The sequence below is a fragment of the Seriola aureovittata genome, chromosome 8 (assembly GCF_021018895.1).
Source record: "Seriola aureovittata isolate HTS-2021-v1 ecotype China chromosome 8, ASM2101889v1, whole genome shotgun sequence".
Lineage (NCBI taxonomy): Eukaryota > Metazoa > Chordata > Actinopteri > Carangiformes > Carangidae > Seriola > Seriola aureovittata.
The window spans coordinates 1,025,001-1,040,000 of NC_079371.1; the positions used below are offsets into that span (position 1 = coordinate 1,025,001).

General features: G+C 44.3%; 1 protein-coding gene across 2 annotated transcripts in view; it reads left to right on the top strand.

The window, feature by feature from the left end:
* The window catches only part of mgat4b (alpha-1,3-mannosyl-glycoprotein 4-beta-N-acetylglucosaminyltransferase B), an 84,912-nt gene that overhangs the window by 40,107 nt on the left and 29,805 nt on the right, over positions 1-15,000 (top strand). For both annotated transcript variants that reach the window (XM_056383070.1, XM_056383069.1), the window contains exons 2-6: positions 2,070-2,249; positions 2,703-2,846; positions 5,472-5,605; positions 10,881-10,927; positions 11,820-11,933. In XM_056383070.1, coding sequence (XP_056239045.1) covers positions 2,070-2,249; positions 2,703-2,846; positions 5,472-5,605; positions 10,881-10,927; positions 11,820-11,933 — 619 coding nt within the window. The remainder of the gene's footprint in view (positions 1-2,069; positions 2,250-2,702; positions 2,847-5,471; positions 5,606-10,880; positions 10,928-11,819; positions 11,934-15,000) is intronic.

The following is a 15,000-nucleotide window of genomic DNA, read 5'->3' on the forward strand; positions in this document are numbered from 1 at the left end:
AAAATGAGAGAAAAAGTAAAATGTCTTGGAAAATTATTTCGATATTCTCCTATTTTTGGGTCAAAGTTCTGTTCAGGATCATGTTGATGTTTAAACAATAAGCTGGTTTATGGACGGTTTTGTTTGTGCACGCAGCTTGAAGTCACTCACCTGCTGCAGGTTGGATGATTCACAACTGAAGAATGTGAGTTACATGATCCTTTAAATGTCCGTGAGTCACTGTTGCTGCTGAATGTGTTTTTATTAGGTTCATGATGAACGTGTTGAATAATGAGTCAGTGTGTTAGCCTCAGTTTCTTGCTAGCTTGTTTAGCCTGTAGCTAAAGGTCTCGGTTTGTGATTCAGGTTTCAAATGTGTGTTGGGTCATTGCTGAGAGTTGATAATAATAAAGTGAATGGCAGCCTAACTGTGTGTTAGCCAAACACTGGCTAAATACTTGCTAACAGCTGTTTTTACCTTGTTAGCATCTTTGTTAGCTCACTTCAAAGCCAATGCTCTAACTGTAAATGTGGTAGTTTTTTTTTAAATAAAGGCTTAGAATGGCTGAATTTAGATTTGTTTTAATTTTGCTAAGATAATCACCAAATTAGTATAAATAATTGTAGTTTATTAATATTGTTGTGAAAGATACCAAACAGTATAATATATCATGGACCCTTCTTACAAGAAGCAGCGTTTGACTGGTGGTCACATGTCAGATGTCTGAGTGTTTCACAGTCCAACAGATTTTTCCCTCTAAACTTCTCACATGGTTTCATTTCCATAAATGTTGAAATGATCAAATATCTCACCAAATATTAAACATTAGAGGACAAGTGTAAAAACTGAAAACAGATGAACCAGACGTTTGTTTTATCTTCTTTCCTGTCGGATGAATCATGTGATGACCCCTCAGATTCGCCTGCTGACACGTCAGTTGTTGTTTGTCTGTGGGTCTGATGTGCCGGCAGTTTTGCTCTTGAATACTTTGTCGGTGAGTCTTGACTATAAAAGTTGTGTGATTCGTGCTTCATGAGCTGCTGTTATATGATTCATCGTCATCTACAGACTGTAGACATTAAGTTAAACAAGCTTGGTACTGTGAGGACTGTAGGTCTGGGTCCTAGTAACATCACTTTAAAACAACAAATGTATGTTCCGGTTATTATTTCTTAAGGTAGAAGTTACGCAGACCTTCAGGTCAAGTGTTGGTGAGCAGCTGGTCTTTCTGTTCCTCCTTGAGACACCTGCAGGAAATAAGAGACTAGTAGACGAGAGAAGGTAGAAGTGACCTGAATTTATCATGAATCAAAAATAACACACAGGGAAAACTAGCTTCTAATATGAACCTTTTTCAAAATAAAAGCTCAGTTCTATCTGAAGTCAAACTGAAGAAACATATTTGAGAATTTACAGTTTATTTGGCCAAAGAAAGACTGAAATTTCAGTGTGTTTCTGCTCTGACGGATGAAGCTGCAGGAAAAATGTCTGAACTGTTAATGTGGTGACTGTGTTTGACAGACGCTGTGTTTCAGTCAGTGGCCTGAGTAAAGTGAACGCAGCGGCTGCGTGTCTCACAGGGATTACTGCAGATTTACCTCCACACAGCGTTCGCTTGGTGAGGGATGATGGAGGGATGATGGACGGGTGGATGATGTTTGCGCAGCAGACGAAGGATTTAGCTTTTTATTTTCATGTTTTCACTCAGATTATGTCTTTTTTTCTCTACCTGTTAATGATGACAAGCTGGTTCAGTCCCACAGAGTCTGAGTGTCTTTAGAGTAAATCCCTGAGGCCTAAATCTGCTCCTCCATCGCAGCACGAACACACAGCCACAACAGGAACATGCTGATTAAATGTTGAACAGGCTCAACGTCGCTTGTCCAGGAAAATATAATATTCATGAGTCTGAGCTGTGATGTCACACAGATTATAGAACAACACGTAGCAACAGTAACCAACGGTAACAGGTTCACGTCCAGAGACGTCTCTTCATCTGTGCTTGAACTGGTTCTTGCATGAAACCAGATCTCCTGACTCCTGCATGAATGTTAGTGACCCCCTCGCCTCCTTGTCTCCTCGTCTGTAGGAGATGTGGTGGACATCTACCAGAGGGAGTTCCTGGCGCTGAGGGAGCGCCTCCACTCGGCGGAGCAGGAGAACCTGCGGCGCTCCAAAGAGCTGAACCTGGTCCTGGAGGAGATCAAGAGGGCCATTGCTGAGAAACAGGCACTCAGAGACATCAACCGCACCTGGAGCAGCCTCTCAGGTGTGTCCTCTGTTTCTGTCCCAGGTTGGTCCAAAATGATCTGGTCCAGTCCAGTAAAGTAGTGTAGACTCGTTCAGCCTGGTCTAATCTGGTCTATCGTGGTCGAACCTGCGCATGATGTGTTCAGAGGAGACAAGGTTGAATTCAACCTGGTCCGACCTAATCTAGTATAACCAGGTCTAATGGGATGTCACTTGGTCTAACCTGGGTTAACTGGCTCTCTTGATTCATCAGGTCTGACCTGATATACGATGATCAAATCTGGTTTCACCTGGTTTGAATTGGTTTTAACTGACCCAGTATAGCACTGAGCTTACCTGGTTTAACCCGGTTTTACCTGTTCTTACTTTCTTCTACTCACTACTCATCTAATCCCCTGGTTTAACGTAGCATCACCTGGTCTAACAGTAGTTTATCTGGTCTGACCCGGTCTGACCTCATCTCTGTTTTCAGAGGAGACGAGGCTGAAGTTGTGGAATGTGAGCAGCAGTAAAAACGTCCTGCAGCTTCCCTCCATCTTCCATCATCTTCCTCACCTACTGAACAGAGAGGACAGTCTGCAGCCCGCCGTGCACCTGGGACAGGGACGCACCGGAGGTAAAATTAAACACACACCTGGGTGTTCAAAGAAAGATTAAGTTTATTAAAGTGATTAAATTTCTCAAAAACAGAGAGACGTTAAAAAAAGAAAAGTGAGGTTCGAAGGCGTCAGTCTGCATCAGATCAACCTGCACAAACACTGACGGCCTGGGGCTCCTGTCTCAACCAGTAGCCCAGACACAGTGCACCTTCCCTGGGCTCACAGCTCACCGAGGTCCCCCTGATACACCCAGCATCCCCTGAAGAGAAACACAAACCTCTGTGTGTGTGTGTGTGTGTGTGTGTGTGTGTGTGTGTGTGTGTGTGTGTGTGTGTGTGTAAATAAACCATGTTTTACAAATGTCCCATGAAACACAGTGTGGTTCGCAGATACAAAACCTATCAAACAAAAACACAACATATTTCTCACACTTCGTGTTTCAGAACAAACACGATGAGAATCGGTGACAAAATCCAAAGATGTGATATTTTCTTTTCTTTGTAGGAATATTTTTGTAACTGATAAAACACGTATTTGTTTCTGAAGTTTGATTAATATTAGAAATATGTTGTGCTTTGGTTTGATTGGTGCTTTTTTACAGATGGCGACTCTAATCTTTCACAACAAGAGGAAACAGTGGTTTCGTTAGGGAATATTTTTAACAGTGATGTCTTTTTTTTCAATTGGACAAAAACACATGACCTAAATAACCAGCAGACAAAACATTAAGCACAGATCAGACATCAGACACTAAGTCACACATTAAAAAACAAATAACATCACAAAATCAATCAGGCCTGACAACCTAAATAAAATATTAAATAAACTAAATAAGAAACTAAAACGAAACAAAGACAAAATAAATGAAATTCTCCATTACATAATAAATTAAAAAAATTATTTGATTTTCAAACAACCTGTCCCATTTTCATCCTTTCAAAATAAAGTAATGTTTCATAAGCATTCTAAAATTGATTAAAATTCAATTATAATATTCAATATTTTTGGATTTGCAGAACAGAATTTAATGGTTTGTTCATGTAGTTTTGTATCTGCGACTGTTTCATGGGACATTTGTAAAAGATTTTATTAGTTTAAGGTTTGGCATGAAATTATCTCCATGGACAAAGCCTGCAGTTCACAGAGGGAGAACAAACACATCAGTGTGTGTGTGTGTGTGTGTGTGTGTGTGTGTGTGTGTGTGTGTGTGTGTGTGTGTGTGTGTGTGTATGCAGTCAAATATATTTATGATGCACTTTCAGTAAAACAGGTTAGTCGTGGACAGAAAGAGCTTTATGTTGCAGCAAAAGACAGAGATAACAACCAAGAAGAGAAACACAGCAAGAGATGTATATTTATCTGTGTGTGTGTGTGTGTGTGTGGTGTGTGTGTGTGTGTGTGTGTGTGTGTGTGTGTGTTCTTGTGACAAATGTGATTTATATGTAAAACCTTTAACACAAAAAAGGCTCAGCACAAAGTGTTTTGTTTTTTTTTCCGGAGCATCGAGGAGAGAAAAACAAGTTAAAGTGAGACACAGAGGCTTTTAAATTTACAGATATAAGACCCCAGGGTGTGTGTGTGTGTGTGTGTGTGTGTGTGTGCGTGTGTGTGTGTGTGTGTGTGTGTGTGTGTGTGTGTGTGTGTGTGTGTGTGTCATGCATTTATATCCCTTTCATCAGCCCACTTTGACGCCTGACTTGTTTTTATATTCCTAGCCTGGTTGAGCCTCATTTATCCTGGTCCAGTTTGGTCCAGTTTGGTTCAGTTTATTGAAGCTGGTTTATTGTAAACTGTGAAATAAAAGCCGCCATTAAAACAGCATTAACAAACAAGAGGGAAGTGGAGGCATTATTACGCCCTTTGAGCTACAGGAAGGCTTTTAATTTGAAACATCTATGCAGGAAGTATTGAGTTGACCTGACGTTAGCTTAACCACCAAATGGAAAGTGTGTTTCCTGGGAGCCGTGTACCCTGAACTACCCGTCCACTCTGTGTGTAAGTTTTTCCTTTTCCCAGCCACATTATGGAGCCTATTAAAAACTCGTCGGCTCTGTCTACTTCCTGAAAATGTGTCACATTCCCAGCCATATTTGAAGCCTATTAAACTACCTGTCGGCTCTGTGTATTTCCTGGGAACAATTCCTGTGGCCATTGATGCACCAACTTGTTTCAAGTATTTGCTGTACATTTCAGACTCTGCAGCCCTTTAAACCTCCCCACTGGATGCGTCTATGTGCTGGAGACACTGCACACTCCCAGATTCTTTTTAATTAACCATCGGCTCTGTGTATTTGCTGCAAATGTTTTACATTCCGAGGTCTTTTTGGGAAGATGCAAGACTCCCACTCTGCCTGTACTGTCTCCGGGCTCTGTGTATTTGCTGGGTATTTCCAGTGAACATGCTAAAATCGTTCCAGTGCATCAGTGTATAATCAGGCTGCTGACCTTTGACCTCCTCACTGTGCTTTGCTTGTCATGTGGTTGATGCCTCCTGTCGAGTGTCTCTGAATGTTCATCTGTTGTTTTCTGAGCTCCGTCACTCTTCTTCTGCTGCCTCTGGAGCACGCCGCCTCAAACTCACTTTTGTTCTGTGTGTGTGTGTGTGTGTGTGTGTGTGTGTGTGTGTGTGCGTGCATGTGCAGTCTCCATAGTGATGGGGGTCCCCAGTGTGAAGAGGGAGGTCCACTCCTACCTGACCGACACACTCAGCTCCCTCATGTCGGAGCTGAGCGCCGCCGAGAAGGACGACTGCGTCATCGTCGTCCTCATCGCCGAGGTCAGTGTGTGTGTGTGTGTTTGTGTGTGTGTGTGTGTGTGTGTGTGACAACTGGCCGTCAGTGTGAGTGTGCGTTGATGCGTGTGTTTCCACGCTTTCTAAAGGTCACTGGTTTAACTAATGAACCCCGGCAGAGAGACACACACACACACACACACACACACACACACACACACACACACACACACACACACACACACACACACGGTGGTAATGTCATTGACTCTGAGTTTAGCTCGCGTGCTAACGCTGCAGGGAGGTGGGACAATGATGACGTGTGTTGAAACATTTGAGATGTGAAATTATAAAGTATAGAGTGTATGCTCATTTACATCACATCATTGTGTGTGTGTGTGTGTGTGTGTGTGTGTGTGTGTGTGTGTGTGTGTGTGTGTGTGTGTGTGTGTGTGTGTGTGTGAGACAGTGATGAAGGTCACTCTGTGTCACAGCTGTCGTCTCATATTGTGACGACAGCGTCTCGTCTGATATTCAAACTCTGAACCTTTATTTCACTCTGAGCACGTGAATCTTTACAAGCAGCAGGTTCATGTTCACACTGAACACACTTTGTCACTGCAGCAGTATTTTATATGAATTATTATAAATCATCTTTGTCACTGAACTTTGAGAGGACTGAACGTATGACCTCTGTCCGTCCGTCTCATTCTCGTGGACACGATATCTCAGTAACGCCTTGAGGGAACTTCTTCAAATTTGGCAAAAAACCTTCACTAGGACTGAAGGAGGAACTGATTAGATTTTGGTGGTCAAAGGTCAAAGGTTAAGGTCACAGTGACCTTACAAAACACATTTTTGAACATAACTCCCAAACTCATTCACTAATTATGACACAATTTAACTCAAATGTCTTTAAGGATAAAATGAGGTGAGGACATTTTATATCCAAAAGGTCAAAGGTCATCTTCACTTGACATCATAATGTTCTGGTCATTATTCAACACTGTAACTCAGGAATTGGAGACTGTGAACATATTTCCTGATACTTGGCTGGTTGGCGGAGGGATACCACCGCGAGGAGGCGAATGTAGTTCTCTTTGTCGTCAGTTCTCAAGCACAGATCCAAACCAGTGTCGTAGTCCGTCTGTTAACTCTCTGGCTTCACGTGAACAGGCTGAAAGAGCGTGGTCTGTTTACAGCTCATGATCATGAACGTGTCAACCACTAAAAACATCAGAAGAAGAAGAAGTGTGTTTTTACGGCAGCATTCACAGCTCGTCTTGCAGCTGGTGACCGCGGTGGATCCTGGGCTGCTGCATCATTTACAGCCAAATAAAATCTCCATTACACCTATAGTTCACCTGTACTGCTGCATTTACTCTCTGCTTAAAAAAGGAAAAGCTCATGAAACTAGAACCAACCAGTCAAGTATCAGGAAACGTGTTCTCCTCATGTTTCAACTTCCTGAGTCACAGCGTTGAATAAAGACCAGAAGTGTTTTTACAGAACATTATGATGTCACAGTTAAGTCGACCTTTGACCTTTTGGAAATAAAATGTCATCGCTTCATTTTGTTCTTAAAAACATTTGAGTTAAATGAATGAATTTGTGTTATGGTCAAAAACGTCACAGTGACAGAAGTGATGAAATTCCTTTTGGACTTTCCTGATATATTGCATTCACAAGAACGTGAGGTCACTGTGACCTTTGACCTTTGTCTCCTAAATTCTAATCAGCTCATCTTTGAGTCCTAGTGAATGTTTGTGCAGAATTTGAAGAAGTTCCGTCACGATGTTACTGAGACATCGTGTCCACGAGAACGAGACGGACCGGAGACACAGAAACAGAAGACATGGAGCTGGACGAGTTGAGTTCAATGTGTGAACTGAACTTTGAACTGTTGTGATGTCATCGGTTCTTACCGAACATAAATCTCACAAACCTCACAGACACAGAGTTTTTAAAGACTCTATTATCATCCACTAAGTATGAAAGCAGATCAGTGAGTGTCCGTTCTGCAGTGGGAGATCTGCTCCTTCATCACGTGAACACACACTCACCGTCGCTCGTTCTCCGACAGTCTCCAACACACACACTCTGCTTCCTCCTGTTTGTTTGACAAAAGCCGTTTTGGGAAATGACTGAACTCGGTCGGACCAACGGAGACGAGCAGGAAGTCGTCGGTGTTCAGGGAGACGCCGGAGTCAGTGGTTAGAGAGGAAAGAGGAGAAACTGGAGGAGACTCGAACTGACCTCAGCTCCACTTCTTCTGTTACTGCGTCTCACACAATCACTTACACAATCACTCACCTGCCACACAGACCGTGAAATCACACGTCTGTCCCACTTTCACCTTTTTATAATGACACGTCCAAAATGTCTCCGTTTGTAAAATCCAGTGTAAACACACACGAGGAACCTCCAACTAAACACTGACACACTGACGTTATTAAAGACCTACAGTGTGATGTCGCCGTGTGAATCAGGCACCAATGAAATACTCACTTCAAATCTAAAGCTTTATGGACGTGAGTGTCGTCAGATACAGTGCTGTCAAAGCAGACTGCACAAGTGCATCTAAATTACATTGATACAACAGCTCAACAAAGTCAACAAAATAATAATAAACAATTAATGATAAATAACAATATAAATATATATATAATAAAATACTCACTTTCTTCACTTTCACTCTCTACTGATGCTTAAATGTCAAAGTGAGCTGCTTCACCGTCGCAATCTTGGCAGTGTCTGACTCCGCCCCCTACCTTCCAGCTAATCCAAATATGGTCAAAGAGGAGGGGCGTGTTTGGAGCTGACATGTTTTAAAAATGTTCTCCCACATTAAACTGACTTGGTGTGTCAGACATTTCTTGACGAGGTGGACCTGTTACTGAAAGTGACACACGAGTCCGAGGCGTCATGGCGGCAGAAAAACACAGATTGGGAGTCGTCGTAAAGTAAATACAGCGACACCGGGAGCATTGTCAATCAAATCCACGAATCAAGGAAGACTGTCGTCTCTCATAAGATCCAATCAGGAAGCGACCGCAGGAGTCTGTCGACTCTGCACGTCCAGACTGAATCGCAACCAAAAGTCTCCGTTGTTGTTGCTCGAAAGCTCAGGAGTAACGTGGACGCCAGGACTCTCTCCGTGGGAGTAAACCCCCATCCACACTGGGGTGGACCAGACGTTTTCCTGGACCAGTCTGGAGGGCTTCAGTCCAGCAGCGTCTTTCTGCTGCTCCCTGAGTTTGTTTTCATTTGTGTCTCCATTTGTCATCGTGATATCTCTTTTCTTTCTGATATAATATTTAAAATTCCCCCGGGGTTTTTTGTTTTATCTCCCAGACACACTTTTCAATTTCCTCTCCTGTTTTATTTCCTGGCTGATGGATCCAGACTGAGGCTCCGCCCCTCTGTGAGTCAGACTGGAGACAGTGTTGTGGGTCCAGGTCCGATGTCCACAGACGAAGAGTAAACTCCTCCTCCTCCTCCTCCTCCTCCTCCTCCTCCTCAGCCGGGTTTGTTTTTTTTGCAGATGAACAATGAGCAGTGGAAGCACTTAAAGCTTTTAAAGTGTGGAGACGTGTCACATGAATATTACATGACCGAAGCGTGTCGTACTGAGGAACACGTGACAGAACACGGCACATGAACACGAATCCTCCGAGGCTCCTGCGGATCCACCGCACACACGAACAGGTGTGATGTCAGGTGTGTTTGTCAGAACATCTGCAGCGTCCCGGACAACGAGAGAGACGAAGCTGTTTTCTGCCTTTAAAACAACATGAAGCTTTATAACGAGGTTGTAGCTTCTCACTCAGTCTCTGTGGTTCGGTTCAGATCTTTATTTCAGACGTATTAAAGCGGGAAAAATCCCTCCGTCCACTTCCTGCTCAGGTAAAGAGCCAGGTGTTTCCCTCAGGAGCTGGTGGAGACAAAACACAGAGCAAAAAGAGCGGGAACGCCGGACGTCCCTTCAAACTGCTTCATCCTGCAGCAGGACAAAGAGTCCAAACACAGTCAGAGTGTCAGAGATCTTCAGAGACCAGAAGAACCAGGAGTCCTGGTCCAGATTTTGGGGGTCAAAGGTCAAAGGTCGTGGTGACCCCACATAAGGTGATTTTGGCTTTCTGAACACAATATCTCTGAAACACCTTGAAGGAACTTTGGCAAAAACATTCATCTGGACTCAAGGATGAAAATTATTAGATTTTGGGGGTCAAAGGTCAAAGGTCAAAGGACAAGGCCGTAGTGACCTCACAAACTATGATTTTGGCCTTGTGAACGCAATATCTCCAGAACTCTTCTAGGGAATCCCTCCACATTTGGCACAAATGTCCATTTGGACTCGAGGATGAACTGATTAGATTTTGGTGGCTAAAGGTCAAAGGTCACGGTGACCTTGGAACACTTTTTAGTCGTTACTCAAGACTTCACACTTCATAATGTCAAAATGTCACATAGATTGTTCATATTTTACATGACTCTAGATAAACAGGGAGTGGTGCAGGGATACGGCCACGAGGAGGCGATTCTCGTTGGTGTTGGACTGAATGGATTTGGATTTTCGAGTCCAAGTTCGTCACATGACCCACAGTTTGAACTACAGACTCTTCCAGCTCTGGTTGTGGAGATGATTGTTTCAGAGGTTTCAGCATCAGAGAAGATCTTTGGAGGAAAACTTGAACATCGCAGAAGAAGGTTTTTCTCTCAAAAGTAAAGACATGACGCACGAGCAGCTTCCAGTGTTTGTGTCGGACTCTGACGAACCGCTCAGTAAAGAGAGAGAGAGAGAGAGAGGGAGAGAGAGAGAGCAGCTCTGAACTGCGTCTGCTCCTCGTTAGCACTGAGCTCTTTGGTATAAGCTCCACCCAGCTGGCACCTCCAGGTCGCCAAAACAAACCACAATCTCTCCTCAGAGACCGGCCGAAACATGTGTGACCCCACGGCGACCTCTGGAGCCAGATGACTGGGTCCCACTGGGAGCCCACCTGCGCCCTGATTGGCTGAGAGGGGGGCTGAACTCTGATGTCATCGATTGCTCAAGTTGTTGTTGGTGTTCAAGTGGGAATGTGTGTGTGTGTGTGTGTGTGTGTGTGTGTGTGTGTGTGTGGTGTGTGTGTGTGTGTGTGTGTGTATGTGTGTGTGTGTTAATGTTTAATGCTTTAACTCTTGTATGTGTTTTGTCCTCAGGGGCCACTGTAGTATTTGTCTTGTTAAAGTAAATATGAAAAAACTAAAACAGTACTCTCTCCGTGTGTGTGTGTGTGTGTGTGTGTTGTGTGTGTGTTGTGTGTGTGTGTGTGCCCAGGCTGACCAGCAGTACGCCAGCACTGTAGCAGACAACATGAAGCGCCTGTAAGTCCACCTGCATGATGGGATACCGTTCCTGTGGCAACAGACACAAGAGGGGGGTTCTTCAACTCTTCTCCCTCTCTGTGTGTGTGTGTGTGTGTGTGTGTGTGTGTGTGTGTGTGTGTGTGTGTGTGTGTTGTGTTTGATGTTGGTTCGTACGCAGCACCTCGCTGCAGTGTGTGAACAGCTGTGTGTGTGTGTGTGTGTGTGTGTGTGTGTGTCATTGTTCACGGCATGTAGTGAAAGTGCAGCATGTTAATGCATGATTAATTAAATACACACACACACACACACACACACACACACACACACACACACACACACACACACACACACACACACACAGCCTTCACCTCTTCCTTTCTTCCCTGTCTCCTTATTTCCTTCCCTTCACTCCCTCCTTTCCTTTCCTACCTTTTTTCCCACTTGTTTCCTTCCTTACCCCCTTCACTCTACCTCCTTCCTTCCCTACCTACCCTGCTCTACCTTGTCTCTTTCTATCCTCATCTTCCTCTATACCTCCTTCTTTTCTTTCCTTCGTTCTCGTTTCCTTCATTGCCTCTTTCTCTTCTTCCTCCTTTCTTTTTCTTTTATTGTGCGTTTTCTTTTCTACTTCCTCCTCATTTTTTATTTACCCTTCTACCTCTTCTTTTCCTCCTTTCCTCCTTCCTTCCTTCCTTACCTGCCTTGACCTCTTTGTCTTTCTACCCTCTCTTCCTCCCTCGTTCCCTCCTCTACCTCCTCTTGTCACTTCGTTCCAACAGGTGTTTCTTTAGTTTTAAAATCTCCCTGTGTTATTGGCATGACATGTTAAACACATCGTGTTACAATAAAACAATAAAATAATGATAAATAAAATAAATGAATCAACGTTGAACGAACTCTTGTGCTCCAGTTTTCCAGCAGAGATCCAGTCGGGTCTGTTGGAGGTCGTCTCTCCGTCCGTCCACTTCTACCCCGACTTCTCCCGACTCCGAGAGTCCTTCGGAGACCCGAAGGAGAGAGTCAGGTCTGTGTGTGTGTGTGTGTGTGTGTGTGTGTGTGTGTGTGTGTGAGTGTGACTGTGTGTGTGTGTGTGTGTGTGTGTGTGTGTCTGTCTGTCTTTGAGTCTGGGTAGAAACCAGCTCTTGGTTTATTTAACACTTTGCCAACAGCATGAGTCAGTCTCTGTGGAACAAGTGTGTGTGTGTGTGTGTGTGTGTGTGTGTGTGTGTGTGTGTGTGTGTGTGTGTGTGTGTGTGTGTGTGTTAGTACAGGAAACTCTGCTTTCACTATGAAAGTCTGTTTTAATAACAGTGAAGTGAATCATCAGTTTTTATTTTTCTCTCAGCAACATGAACTTTAGTTACTGATGAAATAATTTGACATTTCACCAACTAAAGATAAACAATGAACAATAAACAACAAACAACAAACAACAACACACACTCAGCGTTTCCGTCCGGTGGAGGACGTTGTGTCAGACAGATTCCCTCGGCTCTGCTGAAGAATAAATATAAAACCTTGTCTGTAGCTGGAGGCGTCCTGTCCACAGCTGTCCAGATGTTCCACATGTGAATATGAGTGTTTGGCTGCAGGTGATGTTGGTGTCGAGCACCACATGTGACCACTCAGACATCTCTCACCTGCCTGGAGCCTGCAGGTGTGCTGAGTGTTAGGACAGGTAGCTACTCTGCAGTCGATCGGTGAACGAGGGAGAGAATTTAAACGTGTCAGTGTGGATGAAGCTTTAGTGTTTAAACCTAAGTAACCGATGGCAACCTGCTGCGTTTGAGTCACAACAGCTGACAACAAGACGGACCAATCAGATTTAAGTAAACAACAACATAAACCAAGTTGTTGTTTTCGAGGTTTCTCTTCACTGAGTCTCTGATTTAAAGCGACAGCTCCTCCTTCAACTGTACAACACTGCAGTTTATCATCACACACACACACACACTCACACACACACACACTCTGTCACACACACACACACACACTGTCACACACACACACACACACACACACACACACACACACACACACTGTCACACACACACACACACACTCTGTCACACACACACACTCACACACACACACACACTCTGTCACACACACACACACACACACACACACACACACACACACACACTGTCACACACACACACACTCTGTCACACACACACACAGTCACACACACACTCTGTCACACAGACACACACACACGCTGTCACACACACAGTCTCTTAATGTTTTACCTGGTGTGTGTCATTTATCAACTCCAGCAATGAGGAGTGTGTGTGTGTGTGTGTGTGTGTGTGTGTGTGTGTGTGTGTGTGTGTGTGTGTGTGTGTGTGTGTGTGTGTGTGTGTGTTAAACAGCTCCCTGGGCATCTGTCAGCCTGTCATGGCTAATTCATGAGGCTCCGAACCACGCTGAGTGAGCTAAGTAGACACACACACACACACACACACACACACACATACACACATACACACACACACACACACACACACACACACACACACATACACACACACACACACACACACACACACACACACACACACATACACACACACACACACACACACACACACTCTCTCTCTCTCTCTCTCTCTCTCTGCGAGGGTCAGTATGCAGATCCAGGTGACATCATTTTAGTTAATAAACTATTGCCCCACCCCTTTGGCCCTGTTCCCATGGTAACACAGGAATGGAGGGAGGGGAGAGGGTGACGAAGGAACACGTGACCATCAGGTCGTCACGCAGACACACACCTGTCTGTGTGAGGAGGAGGGAGCAGCTGCAGAGACAGGACGGACTGCAGAACAGTGGTCAGAGTCCGGGAGAGGAGAACAAGGACCCGATGGTGACTCCAAAATAAGCTCTGACCTCGTCTCCTCGACCTCGAGGGAAAACATCATGAGGTCAAAGAACAGAAGAATCTCACTGAACTTAAAGCTGTTTTTAAAACTAACTTTATTTATAACTTTATTTATAACACCTGGACGACACATGGATTTCTATACATTTGTTAAATAGAGAAAATGAATGTTTTGCTTTCCACACAGGGAGGGGATTCAGTGAAACACATTAATGTGTTGACTATAGTGTTTAGTTGTGATGATGATGATGATGATGATGATGATGATGATGTAACTATAGATTCATCAGCTCGTTCTTCATGACGACTCCTGACTGATTGAAAGAGGATGAATCTATATTTATGGATCTGAGCTTCAGTCCATCAGACAGAAACAGCTGCTCTGATGTTTCTACATTTATGTGGCTCTGCTTAAATGTTGCTGCAGCAAGGCATTGTGGGACGGCATGTCTCCTTTCCTTTGGTAAAGGAAGCTCCAGTGTTTCCTAAAGGAGATGAGAGAGGAAGCAGAGAAGCTCCTTCCCTCACTCTGATCATGAAGCTGCTCAGAGACTGAAGGTGTTTTCTCTCAGACCAAGATTAAAGTGTTTGGTCTCAGTCTGGAGGAAACAGACGTGATGCTTAGAACTGAACTGTCCTTCTGGAAGTTCCTCCATCTCCACCGGGATCTCTGGTTAATAGACTTTGTAAAATGGCTGGGAAAGTGAAAAAGTTTCCAGCAAATAGACCGAGCCGACCGGTAGTTTGAGGCCTGTTGCTGCTGCTGGGTCTGAACATCAGAGACAAGTGTCTTGTTATTTTGAAAACAGTGCTTCCTGTTGTCTTTCTGTTTGGGGGGGGGGGGGGGGGGGCTGATTAAATCATCTCGTCCGTTGCCGTGGGACACGGAGTGAGACAAGGCTGATTCTGTGCTAACTTTACTGTCGTCCTATAAAAACCTCACTTCTCCAGGATTGTTTTAGATCCCAGCGGGCTTATAAAAAAGCCATTGACTCCCTGTAGTAAAAACCCACTTTAAACAGTGTGAGGGGGGGTGGGGGGGTGGGTGGGGGGGTGGGGGTGGGGGGGGGCTTTATTTATGGAACAATAAAGTGAAAGAGACGACAGACGGGGGGGGGGGGGGGCATGTCTGCAGGGCTGAAGGAGTCAGACGTCATGTGTTCATCACATGCTACATAAACCTCTGCAAAGGGCATTTTCTGATACTACT